This window comes from Helianthus annuus, chromosome 12, assembly GCF_002127325.2.
Source record: "Helianthus annuus cultivar XRQ/B chromosome 12, HanXRQr2.0-SUNRISE, whole genome shotgun sequence".
NCBI classification, from domain to species: domain Eukaryota; kingdom Viridiplantae; phylum Streptophyta; class Magnoliopsida; order Asterales; family Asteraceae; genus Helianthus; species Helianthus annuus.
This window is the reverse complement of record NC_035444.2, coordinates 28,102,603-28,122,736: the sequence shown is the minus strand read 5'-3', so window position 1 is coordinate 28,122,736 and position 20,134 is coordinate 28,102,603. Positions and strand designations below refer to the sequence as shown.

Genomic DNA, 20,134 nt, shown 5'->3' with positions numbered 1-20,134 from the left:
CGCCATTCTGAGCCTGGCATGCTATCTATGGCAAAACGAGGCCCAAATACAAATGGATCTCGGTTCTATCTAACCTTCAACCCTGTACAAATGCTTGATGGGTACTGTCCATTTCAAGTCAATTTCTCTTTTAGGAAACATCTTCCAAAATCAACATACAAGGGCTAAATAAATAATGGGTTTAGTTGTTTTATTATAGGCCTTTGAATTTTCAACTACTCATTGTTCCTAACCCTTTTTATATGGCAGTTTACATGTCGTTTTCGGGAAGGTTATAGAAGGAACGTCAACTCTCCGTCGTATTGAAAAGCTGGGAACACCTGGGCAGGTAAAAATTACAAACTGTGGTCAAGCTTTTGAAGATAAAGGTATTGCATTTCTAATCCTAAATTCAGATAATTAACACATAAAATAAGCTAGGAAAATAAAAAGAATGCTACCGTTTTGACTTACTAGGCATAAGGAATATATATTGGGAGACACCTAGTTCTTCTCTAGAGCGAGTAAAAGAACGGGAGAAACAAAGCGAGTACCCGCCATCAGAAGGGCTTTCAGACTTTGGTGGTGAAACTTCTCAAGGTAAAACGGACAATCTCATGGATGAGCCTGACCAAGGTATTGCATTATTAATCCTAAATTGGTTCATTCAAATAATGTACTTTCTGTAATCTCGTTTAACACGATGATTACATATAAAAGCTAGAAAAAGAACAAACAAAAAAAGAATACTAACATATGCTGTATCGGCCCGAACTTGTTTTGACCACCTTTTTTAGGCACAAATAAAAAATCTTTGAAGAGAGCTAGTTCATCTGATGGAGTAAAAGAACATGGTGATGAAAGGGAGAAACAAAGGAAGTGTTCGTCATCAGAAGGTCTGCTACAAATTTCAGATTGTGGTGAAGATAGAAAGAACAATCCGATGGAGTCTGATCAAGGTATTGCATTTTTAAATCTAAACTGATTCATTCAAATAATTAGATTTAATATAGTTTCTGTAAGCATGTTTAACAAATTGATAAAGCTAGAAGTTATCAATTTTAGATAGAGGGTCGCCTTTTGTATTCCGGAGAGAGCACTCCCGACAGCAGGTCGGGGATGATAGTGTTACAGGAATGCTCGCGGAGCTGAAGCAGCAGAGTGATTGGATAATGACATCCATTCGTGAGATTGCGAAGGCGGGGGATGTTCACTTACCGGATTATCCATTACCCCTTTAACAACAAGGTGGTCGTAGACAGGATTAGTTGGTTAAGAAGTTTACGAAGAAGACTAGCTGTCTAATATATCATGTACCTAAAATGGTAAAGCCAACTTGACATTACTTTCTTCATATAAGACTAAACTTTTTTTTGTATATATGGTCTACACAATCTCAAATATAGGTGTTCTTTTACTCGATTTCTGCCGTAATTCCACGCAACTGCCAACGATATCTAGCCTTCCATGCCACCGTCATACGCAACCACCCTTCTACCTTCTCGAATCTATGTGAAAGTTCCTCATCTCAGACTTTTGAGTTACTTTTCGGCGAGCGTGAGCGAAGAGGTTCTATTTTCGGTGGTCGTTGGTTTCAATTTATGAGTCTACATTGTTCTGGTTAGCTTCAATTTCTACTCCTATCGTTGGATATAATATTGTGTTGTTGATGTTACTGTAGTTGTATGTCGGTTGGCTTTAGTTTGTGTTAGTTTTAAGTTATTTAAGGTTTATACTTCTCAACTGTGACTGGTGTTCGTGTGTAGGGCTTATAATTTGAAGAACTAAAATTAGTTTTCTAATTTTAAAGTTGTGAAATTAACAATTCGTGGTGATGATCTGATAAGTTATTTAGGATTGTACTACATCGGAATAAATCTAAAACCTATTTGGATTACACTACTAGAAAACTGCTATTATTCCTACCAAAATTTCGTACGCATTTCCTACGTACGAAAATACGGACAAATTTCCTACGAAATTCCGACGTACTAGAAAGGGTCCTAGTTTTGTGACAAAAAAAGCGACAAAAAAACGACAAGTTTGTTTGCGTAGGAGAAGTGTCGGAATATTCCGACAGATCTCCGACGAAATCCATTTTCATTTTAACCATTAGTCAGAAATTCGTAGGAATCGTTATGCGTAGGAAACGTGTCGGCAATTCCCTACGGAATTCCTACGGAATCCGTTTTCATTTTAATCATCGGTAGGAAATGCGTAGGAATCCAATTTATCATCGTAATAAAATGAAATGACTGATATTAAAATATAATGTTTTATTATTTATAAAAATATACGTTATTGTTTAAAATAAATTTATTAATATCCATAGTTTTTAATTAATATCCGTAGAAAATGTGTAGGAAAATACCGACACAATTCCTATGAAATACGTTTGGTTTTAACAATTTTCCTATCCGTAGGAAGTGTGTCAGAAATTTCCGACAAATTACTCACGAATTGATAAAAAAAATTTGTAATATATATTTTGCATTATATATGTGTTATTTTTAAAACAAGTTTATTGATATCCATAGGAAAATTGTCATAAATTCTGACGGATTTCCGACAGAATGGTTTTTAATTAATATCCGTAGGAAAATACCGACACAATTCCTACAGAATACGTTTTTAACAATTTGTCAGAAATTCGAAGGAAAATGACGAATTTAATAGTTCCGTAGAAAAAACGTAGGAATCCATGATATACGCCTTAATACGGTCTATTAGGGCATGTATAACTTGTACTTCTTCGTTACCATATAATAGCACTCAATACAATGTGATGTAACCCTTTAACATAATGGCCTTCACGAGCCATTAAGATATATATCAAGGCTTAACACAGTCTGTTAGGGCATGTATGACTTGTTGTTCGTTACGATACATTTCACTCAATACAACGTGATATAATCCTCAAACATCGAGTGTGACTATTATGGTCTTAACGGGCTTTTAAGATATATCAAGGCCCAACACAGTTTATTAGGGCATGTACGACTTGTAATTCATTATTAAGGTATTGTCGTCGGACCCTCCCGACCCAAATAACGACCGACTGGAAAATCCTAACGTTTAGTTGTGGAAAGTTTTGAGACCGAAAAAAGGGATCCAATAGAAAAAAATCACTTGGTTCGGAACCTGCCTTCTTCCATGATCGAGACTGTAGCCACCTGATATGGCGTAGTCGTCGAAAAACCGACTTGGGTCGGAACCTGCCTTCTTCCGCTGCAAGTAGCTCCATTTTGACCCGGTGGCCAATTCAGGAATTTTCGCTACGGGGAAAAAAGTGGGTCGGTCAAAATGGGTCGGGTCAAACTATACTGTTAGTCCTTTAAAGTAGAAACTATAGTGACGATAGTTTATTAAAATAACATAGTAAACGATACGGTACTTTTTTTTAAATTCTATAAGCTAAATAAGGTACTTCAATAGTATAATTAATTATTTAACTTCTTAAAATTTTATAAGCTAAATAAGGTACTTTAAGTAAAACCATTTGTCAATCCGTCATACAACCTCCTCAACCAAATCTAATCCGTCATACAACCTCCTCAACCAAATCTAATATACAATTTTTTATAGTTTTGAATTTTACATGTTAAGGCCACCCAGGGCGCAGCGTGAAGAAGCACAATTCACGCATGGAGAAGCGTGATACACGGCCACCACCATTGAACAAAACGCGTGAACTTTATAACGAGTGGCCACCATCCGGATTGTAGTTACGGTACAGATAGGTCAATTAGGGAAAGTGGTGGTCAATTAGGGTTGTTTATGCTCCATTTTTTGTCAATGAAGGGTGTTAAGGATGATTAATGGTCTATTAGGATGATTGATGGACCAATTAGGGCAAGTAATTGTCAACTAGGGTAATTAATATCAATGAAGTTTGTTTAGGATAATCAATGGTCCATTAGGAAGATTGATATATCAATTAGGGACAATCGTGGTAAATTTTGGGTTGGTCATGCTACGTTTTTGTTAACGAAGGATGTAAATTTTGGGTTGTTCATGCATAGTAATGTTATGACCCAGAGATATCTATGGACGTAGTTTTTAAAAGGCTTAGTTTTGCTATTCAAAAAGGGGTAGCGGCGCAGCTTGTAGCCTGTTTACCAACTATAATCGCAATTACTCATTACATATAAAAAAAATAGGATGATTACCAGTCCATTAGGATGGATGATAGGTCAATTAGGACTAATGGTTGTTCATGTTCAATTATTGTCAATGGAAGATGATAAATGGTCTATTTGGAAGATTGATGGACCAATTAGGACCAGGGTCAACTAGTGTTTAAAGCTAAGTATCTTGTGAAGCACAAGTGCCGAAAGGCCTATGGGTTGTGCAAATAGGAATTTAGAAGTTTGGACTATTATAAGCTTATGTACATATTGATAAGTCATAAGGATGATTGTTGATTGCTGAACACAAAGAAATGAGTGATAGACATCTCCAAGAAATTATGTAATTTGTGTTAGTTTGACCTATTAAGATTCTATTATTTCAAATTGTGGCCAATGACTCAGGGGTTACTATCTTTTGTAAAAGTGAAGTTTTATTAGAATATAATATAATAGTGCACATTTGATACTCTATTTTCATTCCTTACATATTACTATATATATTACTTCTTGACATGTCAAACTATTTGTCATGAGACTTAAGGCTTTTAAGTTCGCTATTGGCTATGGCTAGGGTTCCAATTGAGCTCGAGTTTAAGCTTGTTTATCTTATGAAAGCTCGAGCTTGACTTGATAGGACTCCTATATGTATGCATGTATGATAGTATTTTAACATTTGAGTTTAAGGATTGCATTTTATACATATGTACACTTTCATTTTATTAATGTAATGCTATTATTTGTTAGGCAATTTATATGGTTCCGGTTGCAAATATGAATTGAAGACGTTGGTTTGGGTTGCAAGTATAAAGATATTGATTCAGGAAGTTATTGTATCACTTTTATCTTTACAGAAATATGTATTTGTGTTACTTTGAAACTTTTGTAATTTTGTGTTACTTTAAAACCTTTGTAATTTATATTTTTGGTTTATTTTATTTTGGTTTTAATATAATTTTGTTTTTTGAATATTTTATTTTCATTTTTAGATAATTCGTTTGTAATCGGAATATATTGGGAATTTTTAATAAAAATTTTTGGAAACTGAACAAAAAAAAATATATTTTTAGCTTAAAAGCAGGTATTTTTTTTGTTTTTTTATTGTTTTTTAAATGTATCCGTAAGAAAAGTGTAGGAAAAAGACTAAACAGGTTTCGTCAGATTCTGTTGGAATTCTGTAGGAAAAAAGATAGTTTCGTAGGAAATGCGTAAGAAAATAGAATACATTATGTTAGAATTGTGTAGGAAAAAAAACTAATTTTGTCGGAATTGCGTCGGAAAAAGGAATACATTCCGTTAGAATTGTGTAGGAAAAAAACTAATTTTGTAGAAAATGCGTAGGAAAAATGAATACATTTAGTTGGAATTGTGTAGGGAAAAAATATTTCCGTAGAATCTGTGTAGGGAAAACGAATACATTCTGTTGGAATTGTGTAGGAACAAAAAACAAATTTGTAGGAATTGTGTAAGAAAATTAAAATATAATAAATATTATATGATAAATATCATGGTTGCAAAAGTCGCTAGGCGCTCCCTAGTCGGATTCGGGAGTACTCGGGAGGTACTCGGGAGTATTCGGGAGTACTCGGGGAGTAATTGGCCTGGGAGAAGAGTACTCGTGCCTCGGCAACCTACCTTGTAGCGAGTACTCGGGGAGTACTCGGAGCCTAGTCGGGACTTTTACAACCATGATAAATATAAATATAACTGTTTTAACAACAAAATTTTAAAAAATAAATATTCCGTGAGAAATGCGTCGGAAAGTTAAGAAAATTAATTCCGTGAGAAATAAGTAGGAGAATTCTAACGAAACATTTGTGTGGGAAAGGAGTAGGAAAATCCGTAGGAAATGCGTCAGAAAAAAATTACCCACGAGCATAATTCCCACAACCCATTTTCGTGGGAAATCCGTGGGTAAACGCAGTTACACACGGATTTCCCACGGAAATTGACGTGGGAATAGTAGCAGTTTTCTAGCAGTGTTACCAATTGTGTTAATTAGCAAAGAAGGTATTGAAAAAAATATATGTTTAATTTTTATTTACTTATTTATTTTATTTTTTTGTGGATTTTTGATCATTTGATTTAAGTTCATTTGCTGCAATATTTCTCTATAAAGTCTTGTCATTTATGTGGATATTGGGTCATTTGATCGATAGGTACTGCAGCTAGATTTCTTGTAAATCTCATTTCCAGAAAACTTCTTGATTTTTTTAAATTTGATGGGGTTTGTTATGATTTATAAGAGCATTCACATTGGGGTTCTACATTAATAGATGGGAGGGAAATTATCAAAATGGCCAAAGACCAATGACTTGCGAAAATAGCCAGCTCATGCGCTCTTGAAACGGGCCATCACAGATCCCGAGGTAGTTTTTGCGTCTGCAGAGGCAATTATTGCGTCTTTCATTTTCTGATTGACATGTGAGCAATTATTGTTATTCTGAAGGATGCTTCAGAGGCGTCTTCCAGACGCTTTCACATTAGCTTGCGGCAGGCTTCATCCCAAGCACCTGGCTCAGACCTTTCCGAGGCGTCTTCCGGACGCTTGTGAAGCGTCTTTGATGCAAAAGCCAACCAAGTTCCGATGCGCCTTCCCGAAGCCTTCGATGTGTCGCTGACGCAATCCATGTGTTAGTATTGAAGCCTTTCCTAACGCTTCCCATGCGTCGCTGACGCAACCCTTGCCTCAGTATTCGAAGCCCTATTGCGGCGTCTTCGAATCCCTTTTTGCGACGTTTCCCATGCGTCGCTGACGCATCCAGTTCTGAAAAGTAAAGGTTCCGTACAATGTGTAAGTTTGACACACTTTAGGTTAGAAAAGGAAGGTTCCGTACAACCAGACGCATGTGATGAGTCTGGCGACGCCTTAACCTAAAACCCCCGAATTTATTTACACGTTTTATAGGTTATGGGGACCTATCACCCATGAAAATGAAAAAAAAATTATCTCCAAGTTTTATTTTCAACTGAAATTTATCTCCCAGTTTTACGTTCAAGTGATATAGCTGTTAGATTTGTGGTTTACACCGGTGGCAAGTGGAAAGTCATTGACAGAAGGCTTGAATACGTAGTCGAAGCAAATTCTTTTAGACGTGGCTTTGAAACTCCTACAACAATTTCATATCATACGTTTTTCTAGAAATGTTAGTGAGTTGTGTGGTTTTTGAAACATCACATGATTATCTTACAAAATATCAACTTTTACTGATCTTATAGATATAATTGATGATTCTGATCTTTCTTTCTTTTTTCAAGTTGGCGGAAAAAAAAATCCTTGTGAAGTATTTAAATTATGTGGTGCAAGAAGTTGGTGTTGGTTCATCGTCTTGTGCTCTTTCCTATGATTTCAAATGTCCTGATTTAAATGATTGTGTTTTTCCCAACGATGAATTTAACGCAACATATAAACCAGAATTAAATGATACTGATATTTGTCCGTCTAAATATAAATGTCGGTTTTACGAAGGTTATACTTTCCGTAACAAATAGGAAATGAAAATCGAATTAGGAAAAATGTGTCTGTCTAAATGTTTTTCGTATAAAGTAGACGATTCATCAACCATTCATTATGAAGCATCTTGTGTTGCCGAAAATTGTGAGTGGGGTTTCAGGGCTTGTAGTCGGCAATCTTGTGATGTTTTCTATGTTAAATATTTTAACAATAAACATACATGTTCTAAGACGCAAATACATCCACACATGCATCAGGTAAACCCAAAGGTGGTGTGTAGCCTATTAAAAGAACAATTACAAGACTGTGGCCACATATACCGTCACACCGAAATAGTAAAGGATTTTAGAATTTTCTTCAATTGCTTCACTTCATAATCATAAGGAAATAAAAGGCCTGCTAAGTGATCGAAATCGCTCAGGTCAGCTTTTTGCTTGGGGCACCCAAACCCAAGACCAACGCTTTCTTAATTGGGATCGCCAGATCCAATGCAATGGTAAAGGTAATGACTCGGGGTTGATGGGGGATTTGGCCCGAAGAATAGAATTCCTTAGATCTTGGTTTCGAAATCGAGGCCATAACAATGACTTTGCATGCTTTGCTATATTGACTCTCATTCCCTAACTACCATTTACTGTGGTACTTAGCTTTCTTCCACGGTATCAGAAAAAGGAAGCAAACAAAGCTTATCAGTGAACATGGCCGATAGTGCCCCAGACTCGCTACTTCGCCTTCTTCGGTGGACTGATTCCTAGCCCGAGATGACATCTACTCACTAACCAAGCCTATGGCTACGTGAACTCCATCCATTCGTCAAACCTCATTCTCATTATAAACAATCAGATTACACCCGCTAGCTAAAGAAAAGTTTATTTATCATACATGCAAGCATGGCAAGGAAAATGTAACGCATTAGAACTTTGTAGGGAAGTTCAGCAAATTCTTTTGCCGAACTTCCTATCTACTACTTTAACTTGGAGATGTTGCATAACACTTGCATTTGCTGATATGTCAAATGGCGTGACGACGGAAGAAATTGCATATCTTCATAAAAAACAAACATATGATTATGTCCCTCAACAAACATATAAAATTTGAATTTTCTACTATCATCTGAACTCAATATTAACTGAGCAAGACAACCTGTTTTTTGGGATGGTTTGCACCTACTTATCACCTTTTCTTTACCATTTTTGCTAACATCAAGTGAATCATATGTTTTAAATGGTTTCATTCCTTCTTTTGAACATACAAAGTACTTCGACCTGATAACATTACCTTGAACATATTGCCCTCCTTCACAAAAAAAAAAAAAACTAAAACCTCTGCTTTTAGCATATGTTTGCGCATCATCAATTGATACAAATTCCATACAAACACGCGGCTTAATTGAACAAGCAACTTGTGGTGTATACAATATCCTAGCAACATGAGAAGAACTACTTTCAATCTCACCTTCATCATTGACAAAGAAACATGTAAATCACGTAATAAACATCAGAAGTTAAAATTTTGTCAACTATAATCACGTAATAAAGATAACTTCATACTTTTTGTGGATATATATTATCAAAAAGGTTTGTAGATATAATCACATAATAAAGAGTTATAACAAAACGCTATAACCACATAATGCTGATGTGTGTAAAATGCAACATATAAATTACATCAAATGAGGCATAAAACTAACCCTTTTTAAGTACTAATGTTGGAAAAAGAGTGTTTTTGTCTTCCTTTTGTATTTTCAGGATTAAATGAGCTCAAATTAACAAAATAAGCAAAAAGACAGCTAAATCTAACATAAATACAAGAAAAGGAACATAAGTGGATTGCCCGACCTCTCGACAGCATCCTCCCAAGCAAAACAGATAAGGCAGAAGACTGAACACGCCCGTGTTCAGCGGACACGGGGCCGTGCCCAAGAAGCAGCAGATAAGACAAACCTATAGAAGCTTCTATTGCCCACCACGGGGCCGTGCCCAGTGAACACGGGGGCGTGGCGAAAGTACTGCAGGCGCATTAATTGTAATTGTGAATTACAATTAACGAGGAGAGAGTCTGTCAGACAGGCACGGGGCCATGCCCAGCGGACACGGGGCCGTGCCCAGGCTTCTGTTCAGCCTATAAATAGGAGTGCTTGGTTTCATTGCAACTCATCCCTTGGCACACAACCTCTCTCACACTTCATCCACCACCCACCACCATCACAACACCATCATCCACCACCATCATCCATTGTCCATCATAGAGTGTGTGAGTCGTCTCGGGATCCAAGATTAATCGTAAGAGTTCTTGACAATCAAGGCCATGTTTGCCTAAATCTCTTACATCACTTGGTGAAAACAAGTGTTTAGTATAATACTTTTTATTTTTAATCTTTTGCACTTTTTATTTGGTTTTGTATTAATGACTTTAATAACTAGTTGCTTATGTTGAAGGTGACTTTTCCTTATCGTTTGTCCATGGTGTCTTGGCATTATTTTACTGTCTATATAAAATAAAAGATTTTCAACATTCATATCTCCATGGTCTATATGGAGGTATGTTGGCTACCTGGTCGGGGGTTAAGGGAACGGTTTGGTAAGGGTCTTGCCCTTGTTCAGCGTTTAGAGGTCCTGCAAGGGACCTGGGTCAAATTTAGTAGGATCTCCTTCAATACCCAAAGGTATTGGATGGCGGGGATCCAAACTCTTTGACCCCCTCATAAGTTAACTACTATTAATACTATAACCCGGCTATTTAGGACTGTATCCCTGCTGACTCAGACTACTTAGTCGAGGGTAACGTCACCTCCAAAAGAGGGGCCTACCATAATTTGCATTAATAACTTAATTCATTATCTTTCAATAATCCGAACCTTTAGGATTGTATCCTTGCTGACTCAAACTACTTGGTTGAGGATAACGTCGCCTTCAAAAGAGGGGCCTACTACAATAACTAAGATAATCTCTTAAACAAGTGCAAAAGTGCGAAAATAATCAAAGGTTATACTAATACACGATTCAGATCCAAGTGATTATCTTGTCTATCTGTTTTTATATTTATTTTATTTTTCTGCATTTAGTTAGTTTTTATTTTCTTAGTTTAAAAATCTTTTTTCTAACATTTTTGATTTGATTAGACATTGAGGATTAACCGGTACTAAAAGCTCTTGTGTCCTTGGACGACCTCGGTATCTTACCAACACTATACTACGTCCACGATGGGTGCACTTGCCCATATGTGTGTTTAGTGTTAGTAAATATCGTGTTTTATAAATTTAAAACTTGGCTAAAAGTGTAAAAAGGGCTTAAAATATACATCTAAAACATATACACACTTGCACGCATCAATGCCATATAGTAAGTATCTAATTACGTAATATGAAAACTTTAATTAAACATACAAACAACATAATAAACATAAAAGATAAAATTTTGTCAATATAATCACGTTATATAGAATTGTAATACGCATCAACTAAATGCTTTATAGTGAGTCTATAATCACATAATAAGCAAAACTTATAAAAGACACTGATTTATACATTGTAGGTGTAAAATTACGTAATAAGCATAGAATACAGATCTAAATCACGTAAACAACAACATATAACTAAAAAGTAACAAACATACATTAAAGATTTAATAACGAAATAGCATAATAAAAAATTACAATTCTCATTGATTGAATTGAATATATAATCATGTAATAAGCATAACAATTACGGAACAAATCAGAACAGTTGATTATAGCAACTATTTAATAACAAAAAAACTCTGATTACATAACAAAAAATTGTAATCGCGTGAAATACAGAAGAAATTGAAGTCCAAGTCAAACCTAAGAAATCGAAATTTGCAGACATGACGTTAATTACAATTCTAACGGTATGAATGTCGAATTCCTTCCATCTTCTATATCCGGTTCAACATCAATTCCTTACCGGTTAATTTTTTAGGCATAATCCAGACAAGTTACCTGGTCATCTAGGTTATCAGGCATAACCCAGATAAGCTACCTGGTTCTAGGATGCCAAGTAATGAAGGAATGGTTTGAAAAAAGGGAACCCAAGGCCTCTATTTATATTAGGATTTTGGCTTGTAGGCCAAGGGTGTCTTCTCCTTGGGGAGATATGCCTTTTCCTTTGCCCGATAGTTAGTTAGATTTGTTGTCCTTTTTCGGTACATTCCCTTGCAAATTCTGTTGTAGGCACGAGCGTGAATTGTGTGACAACTAGCAAAAATAATGGCAATTCCGTACAACTTAAACACTTGATTTAACGTTTAATTTCTCTCGTTACGATTTAATCACTACATGATTAGGTCGTGAAAAGTCTAGGAATCATAGGACATGGGTAAATATGTTAAACCATATTAATACAATCTCCACGTCGTGAGAAAACTGCAAACTATGTCCTAATATGTTGGCAAAATGCTGAAAACACTATTCACCCGAACACACTATTCATGCCAGCAAGTTCCGAAAACTGTCTGAACGAGCGATGAAGGGTATGAACGCACTCTATACATGAAGTACAAATAAAAAAAATCCCTAATTAGGGACACTAAACACTAAAACACTTTAACTTTCCGGAAAATGCACGTAATTCCCAAGAGTTGTATAGCGGAAGCATGTTGTAAATCGTTTAACAACTGTTTCATAATAATACTCAAAACCAATGTATCAAATATAAGTTAATCCAAGAGCCTCGATCCATGACCACTCCAGCACTCCAGATAGCAAGTCCATGTCACAAATCCTAACGACCTGCAAGCATGCAGACAAGTGTGTCAGACGACGCTGGTGAGTTCAAAGTTTTGTTTACGTGTGATGTTACCAAATGTCTGTTAAGCCGATTCAACGTCATGATACGATGTTGCTTATAACATCCTAGATACCCCAGGGAGTGTGCCCATATGTATCCGGGGAGTGTGCCCCTTAATAACCTGGAAGTGTCCAGGCCCCAATGCCCCTAACCAAGCATTGGTAATGATGCCCAGATAATTAGTTCACGCCCGTCCTTACAGCCCGGTGTGAGGTGTCAAACCTAATAGCGCTATCAACTAATTACCCCATTGCACTACAGGCAATCCGTTAATGATTGATTCCATATTCAATAACCAAAACCCAATTTAAATGTTTACCCAAGATTCCCTTCCAATTGTTTACTAGTTGTCCCAAACCACCGGGACGCATGCTTGAGAAATGCAGTGAACTCACCTTGGTTTGCTCGGTAAGATGCACAAAAGGTTCTTGAACTAAGGGTGGTCAACCACGTCCTAACAGAGTTACCATACAAGTCAGGTTTGGTTCAAGTAAAGCACGTATGGTTACACGGAGTCTAACAGATTATTAACACGCGTTGATCATGGCAAACCCGTATAACACATTAGCAGTCAAGTTGATAACATGTTAACACTTGTACAATCCCAAAGATAAAGCCCAAACAACCGGCGCCCCAACCTATTGTGCGATCAGCACAACTTGTGCGATCCACAATGGGTTGTGCGATCAGCCTTATACCCGGCCCAATAACATAAGTAGTTCAGTAAGTACACGGCCCAAATAATTAAACAAAGACTCTTTTGTGCGATTGGAGCTAGCCCAGCCCAAACAGATACACCCGGCCCAACAACAAAACAATTTAATTTATCTTGTGCGGTCCAGTTTGTCTTGTGCGACTGGATGGGTTGTGCGATTGGTCTTTGGGCTTTGAGGCCCAATAGTTAGACAAACATTACGGCTTGTGCGATCCCACAATCTTGTGCGATTTGGGGACCCCTTGTGCGACTAGACTTGTGCGGTCAGATTAAGTCTCATGTGATTTGTTTCTTGTGCGATCGATCAACTTGTGTGATTGATTTTGTGTGACTGGTCAACTAATTCCCGTAATTTAGCAAGTCGGTTACAACAATTAAATGGTTTCCAAAATTATAATAACCAATTAACACCATTAACAGTTTCTAGTCATCCATTAATCGATCAAAACAAGGTTTATCAATTGATTCTTATGAACCCTAATCCGATCAACATGAACAACCACAATCACGATTAACACTCGGCTCCTGATCCTGATTTTCTAGCATGCACCCTAACAACAACCACAACATCTGATCATGAACATATAACGGATTAACATCTATATCGAAACCGATTCGTATGGACTTTATATCATTTTACAAATGTGGCCGATTAACCTATTATCACATCATGATTCCTTGATTAACACAACCAATTTCTAATACACATACGCAAACCGATTTCATGAACATAATAACCAACCCATTCGGATTCGAATAAACACATGTAAAGCCGATTCACATTTTTATACATATTCGATTTACAAGAACATCATTCATATACACTATATCATGGCAACATAATATCATTTAACTACAACATCAAAGAACACTAACCGGTTAAGAGAATGATCTGGAACACAAGGATCTTCAATCCAAAAGGGGTGTTCGCCGTCGGGTTTGAGAGAGAGAATGAGAGAACCAGGGTTGTGTGTCGTGTTTTGCGATTGTGAAGTGTATACCATATACCCTAGTGTCATTCGAATAAGGGGAGTGGGCCGAATCCCCTTAATGGGTTGTCTATGATCCGAATACAAGAGGTACGGCCCAAAGTGGGCTTGTACGGTTGGGTGTGTGTGTTGTGCGATCGGATCATGTTATGCGTTTGGGCCATTATATACATACATACATTACATTACACAAAACACAACATCATAACGTTTAATAATCATAATAGTTCACATAAGCACGTATCGTTATACAAGGTAGATTCGAATTACGAGTTGTCACAGTATCCCCAACTAAAAAGAAATTTCGTCCCGAAATTTGGTATGCACTCACTGAGAAAGCTAGGTAAGTTATATCGTTCACTAGTTTTCCTGGGGTGTCACATCCTCCCCAACTTTAATATGGAACTTGGTTTTAATATGGTATCAGAGCCATTGGTTATAGAGAACTTGGTTTTAATATGGAAAAAAAACGTTTTATTAAAACCAGACTATAACCAGAACAGTGCTCCCAACGATCCACAACGACGCTTCGCTCCACGTGCAAGACTCGACATCCTAGGTAATATGGTTTATGTTCATTACCTGCATGCTAGAACTATATAGAACTTTGCTCGTTTTAAGCTTAGATACACATGACTCTATTGCATGAGAATACCTATGTGCTTACGCTTTTCTGTCATCGCACTACTCGCGAACCATTCTCACTTACACTACTTTTACTATGAAGATCATGTCTGGACGAATTAACATGACTCAAGCCCAGTTGACGGCTCTCATTAACGAACAAGTTGCTGCGGCACTAACAGCCGCACAAGCAGGAGGTATATCCTGTAGTCATAGCACACACTAGGATCATTAGATCCTACACTCCTAAACCAACTCTCGTGTTTAACTTTGTCCTATTCGTACACAATAGGTCAACCCGCACAGCAACCTGTCTGCACATTCAAGAACTTCATGGACTATCGTCCAAGCATGTTCAGTGGCACGGAAGGAGCAGTGGGACTACTCCATTGGTTTGAGAAGCTCGAATCGGTATTCGAGATGTGTGAATGCCCTGAGGCTCGCAGGGTCAAGTACGCCACTGGTACTTTGGAAGGAATCGCGCTAACCTGGTGGAACGCGCAAGTACAGATTCTCGGGTTGGCAGCTGCTAACGCCACCCCATGGAACGATTTTAAAGAACTCATTAAGAGGGAATACTGCACGCGTGATGACATCCACAAGTTGGAAGTGGAGCTATATCACCTGAAAATGACGGGGTCAGAGATTGAAGCTTATACGAAACGGTCAAACGAACTGGCTATCTTGTGTCCAACCATGGTAGACCCTCCGATCAAGCGTATCGAACTGTACCTCAAGGGTCTAGCCTCAGAAATTCAGAGCCATGTTACATCGGCTAACCTCGACAACATCCAAGACATTCAGCGTCTTGCTCATCGCCTCACGGATCAGGCGGTGGAACAGAACAAGTTGCCCAAACGCATCAGTGCTACCGCTTCAGCCGCTACTCCCACTACACCCAGTGACAACAAAAGAAAGTGGGATGGGGATTCCAGCAAGGGATCAGTTTCTGTTCAGTCTCAAGCACAGCAGCGCAAGACTAATGACTACCAGAGTCCGAATCAGCAATCATCAGGCAGTCAGGGACAGGGTGGATATCGGGGAATTCACCCATGGTGTAGTAGGTGCAACAAACACCACAATGGTAGATGTCACAGGGAACGTTGTCAAAGATGCCTTAAGATGGGTCATGAGGCTAAGGATTGTAGACGCTCACGACCAGCAAATCAGAACCAGCAACTCCCACCGCCAGCTCCACAGAACCAGCAGCAGCAGCCACAGCGTGGAAACCGGGGATGTTTCCAGTGTGGGGCTGAAGGCCACTTCAAACGTGATTGCCCTCAATTGAAGCAGAACCAGAATCGCAACAACAACAATAACCAGGGCAACGGGAACAACAACAACGGGGGAAACAACAACAACAATGGCAACGAAGCTCGGGGTCGTGCTTTTGTGCTGGGTCGGGGCGACGCAATGAACGATCCCAATGTGGTTATGGGTAAGTTTCTCCTCGACGATATTTATGTTACTGTTTTATTTGATTCGGGTGCGGATACAAGTTATATATCTGTGAAAGTCAGTAAATTGTTAAAACGTGCACCAACACCCTTAAACACCAAGCATGTAGTAGAACTAGCTAATGGTAAGAGTTTAGAAGCCACGCAAGTAGTCAGGAATTGTAGTATTGTCTTAGCCGGTCAAGCTTTCACGATCGATCTTATTCCCATAGTCTTGGGAAGCTTCGATATCGTTATCAGGATGGATTGGTTATCCCAACATCAGGCAGAAATCTTATGCAGCGAGAAGATCATTCGTATTCCCCGTTCTGGTCAACAACCTCTCGAAGTTCAAGGCGACAAGAGTGGTGCTGTGGTTGGCATCATCTCTTTATTGAAGGCTCAGAAATGTTTGCGGAAGGGTCACACCGCTATTTTGGCACTCGTTACTGACGCATCAACAAAAGAAAAGAAATTGGAAGACATTCCAGTTGTACGCGACTACCCTCAGGTGTTTCCTGAAAATTTGCCTGGTTTACCGCCTCCTCGTCAGGTCGAATTTCAAATCGAGCTCGCTCCAGGAGCAGCACCTATAGCTCGAGCACCATATCGTTTAGCTCCAACTGAACTGGAAGAACTGTCAAAGCAGCTACAAGGGCTCTTGGAAAAGGGCTTTATTCGTCCAAGCTCTTCGCCTTGGGGAGCTCCAGTATTATTTGTGAAAAAGAAGGACGGTACCTTCAGGATGTGCATAGACTACCGGGAACTCAACAAGGTGACGGTGAAGAACCGTTATCCTCTTCCGCGTATAGACGACTTATTCGACCAGTTGCAAGGGTCGTGCTACTACTCCAAGATAGACTTGAGGTCAGGGTATCATCAGCTGAGAGTCCGGGATGAGGACGTCTCCAAAACCGCATTCAGAACTCGCTACGGTCACTATGAGTTTCTTGTTATGCCATTCGGGTTAACGAACGCGCCTGCCGTATTTATGGATCTGATGAACAGGGTGTGCAAGCCGTACTTAGACAAGTTTGTGATTGTCTTCATCGACGACATTCTGATCTACTCCAAAAGTCAGGAGGAACACGAGCAGCACTTACGCCATATCTTGGAACTTCTTCGAAAGGAACAACTGTATGCCAAGTTTTCAAAATGCGACTTCTGGCTTCGTGAAGTCCACTTCTTTGGCCATGTAGTGAACAGGGATGGGATTCATGTCGATCCATCCAAGGTTGATTCGATTAGGAACTGGCCTGCACCGCGCACACCAACGGAAATACGCCAATTCTTGGGTTTGGCGGGGTACTACAGACGATTCATCAAAGACTTTTCAAAGATTGCACAGCCGCTTACACTACTGACACAGAAGGGTGTCACCTACCGTTGGGGTAATACTCAGGAAACTGCTTTTCAGCACTTAAAGGATAGACTTTGCAGTGCACCTATCCTCTCATTGCCAGAAGGCACGGACGATTTTGTAGTTTATTGTGATGCATCCATCCAGGGTCTTGGATGTGTGTTAATGCAGCGCGATAAGGTCATTGCTTACGCTTCGCGCCAACTTAAGGTTCACGAACGGAACTACACGACGCACGATTTAGAGCTGGGAGCTGTTGTTTTTGCGCTTAAGATATGGCGACACTACCTGTACGGTACCAAGTGCACAATTTACACCGATCACAGGAGTCTCGAGCATATCCTTAAGCAAAAGGATTTGAACATGCGTCAACGTCGATGGGTTGAACTACTGAATGATTACGAATGCGCCATCAAGTACCATCCAGGCAAAGCCAATGTTGTGGCTGATGCCCTCAGTCGAAAAGACACTCTACCTAGACGCGTACGAGCACTACAGCTTACTATTCAGTCCAGTCTTCCTGCACAGATACGAACTGCTCAGATAGAAGCATTGAAACCCGAAAATGTCAAGGCTGAAGCCTTACGCGGCTCAAGGCAACGAATGGAACAAAAGGAAGACGGCGCCTACTATGTAACGGGGCGTATTTGGGTCCCACTTTATGGCGGTTTACGAGAGCTTGTGATGGATGAAGCACACAAGTATCGCTACTCGGTACATCCAGGGTCGGATAAAATGTACCACGATCTCAAAACAACATACTGGTGGCCTAGCATGAAAGCCCACATAGCGACTTACGTTGGCAAGTGTTTGACATGTGCAAAAGTCAAAGTGGAGTATCAGAAACCAGCGGGCCTACTTCAGCAACCCAAGATACCGCAATGGAAATGGGAAGAAATTTCCATGGATTTTGTTACAGGCCTACCCAGATCCCAGCGTGGGAATGATAATATATGGGTGATTGTGGATCGACTCACCAAGTCTGCACACTTCCTGGCTATTAAGGAAACGGATAAGTTCTCCACTCTCGCAGACGTTTATCTTAAAGAAGTCGTTTCGAGGCACGGGGTGCCCACCTCCATCATTTCGGATCGGGATGCACGATTCACGTCAGAGCTATGGCAAGCGATGCACAAATCTTTTGGCTCACGGTTAGACATGAGCACAGCATATCATCCTCAGACGGATGGGCAGTCTGAGCGAACGATCCAGACTCTTGAAGACATGCTTCGGGCATGTGTTATTGATTTCGGCAACGGCTGGGAAAAGCATCTCCCTTTGGTGGAGTTTTCGTATAATAACAGTTATCACACCAGCATACAAGCCGCTCCATTCGAGGCATTGTACGGGCGTAAATGTTGGTCACCTCTCTGTTGGGCAGAGGTGGGGGATAGTCAGATCACGGGTCCAGAGATTGTAGTGGACGCCACGGAAAAGATTGCGCAGATACGACAACGCATGGCGGCAGCACGCGACCGTCAGAAAGCCTACGCGGACAAGCGTAGGAAGCCTTTGGAATTTCAGGTCGGGGACCGGGTTTTACTTAAAGTCTCACCCTGGAAGGGTGTGGTACGTTTTGGCAAACGGGGCAAACTAAATCCGCGGTACGTCGGACCATTCGAAATCATTGAGAAAATTGGCAAAGTGGCCTACAAGCTAAACCTACCAGCTGAACTCGGTGCAGTTCACAATGTCTTTCACGTGTCGAATCTGAAGAAGTGCCTGTCAGATGAGACCCTCATAGTTTCTTTTAAGGAACTCACTATCGACGAGCGGTTGCAGTTCGTCGAGGAGCCAGTTGAATTCACGGACCGGGATGTTAAGGTCCTCAAGAACACGAGAATCCCTCTTGTTCGAGTTCGTTGGAACTCCCGTCGTGGCCCAGAGTACACCTGGGACGCGAAGACCAGATGACAGAAAAGTACCCCCAGTTATTCGAAACCAATGCAACCACTACTGAGGCTGAAGCTACTACTGCGGAATTTCGGGACGAAATTCCAGATCAACGGGGGGAGGATGTGACAACCTAGGGAAACCAGTGAACGACATAACTTACCTAGCTTCCTCAGTGAGTGCGTACCAAATTTCGGGACGAAATTTCTTTTTAGTTGGGGATAATGTGACAACCCGTATTTCGAACTCATTTTTGTGTAACGTTACGTGTTTATGTGAACTATACTAATTGAATGAATGCATGTTTATGTGGTATGTGCTTCTATTGAATGTTGCGAATTAAATGCTTATATGTATATAATGAGCCCAAACCGCACAAGACTCACCGACCGCACAAGCCACTCGGGCTTTACACTTGTACGCGGATCCATAGGGCAGCCCAAGTTGGGTTCGGCCCATCCCCCTAGTCGTGTAGCACATGATGTGTTGTAACCAATCTCCACTTTTACCATAACATTCTCACACACAAGAACCCTAGTTCTCCCATTCTCTCTCAAACCCGACGGCAAGCACAACCGTTCTTTCGAGGACCTTTGTTCGGATCATCCTCTCAACCGGTTAGTGTTGATGTTATTTACTTTGAAAAATGATGTTTTGATTGTATGTGATTGAGTAAAATCGTTTAGGATTCATGCTAGTGAAATCGATGATAATAAGATACATGATTGTTAATGATGTTTAATGATAGTA

General features: G+C 39.6%; 1 protein-coding gene across 1 annotated transcript; it reads left to right on the top strand.

The window, feature by feature from the left end:
* Positions 1-434: 434 nt before the first annotated feature.
* Positions 435-1,357, top strand: LOC110896532. The gene is made up of 3 exons (XM_022143824.2): positions 435-615; positions 777-938; positions 1,045-1,357. The coding sequence occupies exons 1-3, from the start codon at positions 597-599 to the stop codon at positions 1,218-1,220; spliced, it is 357 nt and encodes a 118-aa protein (XP_021999516.2). The 5' UTR covers positions 435-596; the 3' UTR covers positions 1,221-1,357.
* Positions 1,358-20,134: the final 18,777 nt, after the last annotated feature.

Bases quoted from the DNA above. Each gene is read 5' to 3' on its own strand.
- LOC110896532 (XM_022143824.2), top strand. The intron at 939-1,044 runs GTATTGCATTTT...TATCAATTTTAG, and splicing joins TCCGATGGAGTCTGATCAAG to ATAGAGGGTCGCCTTTTGTA.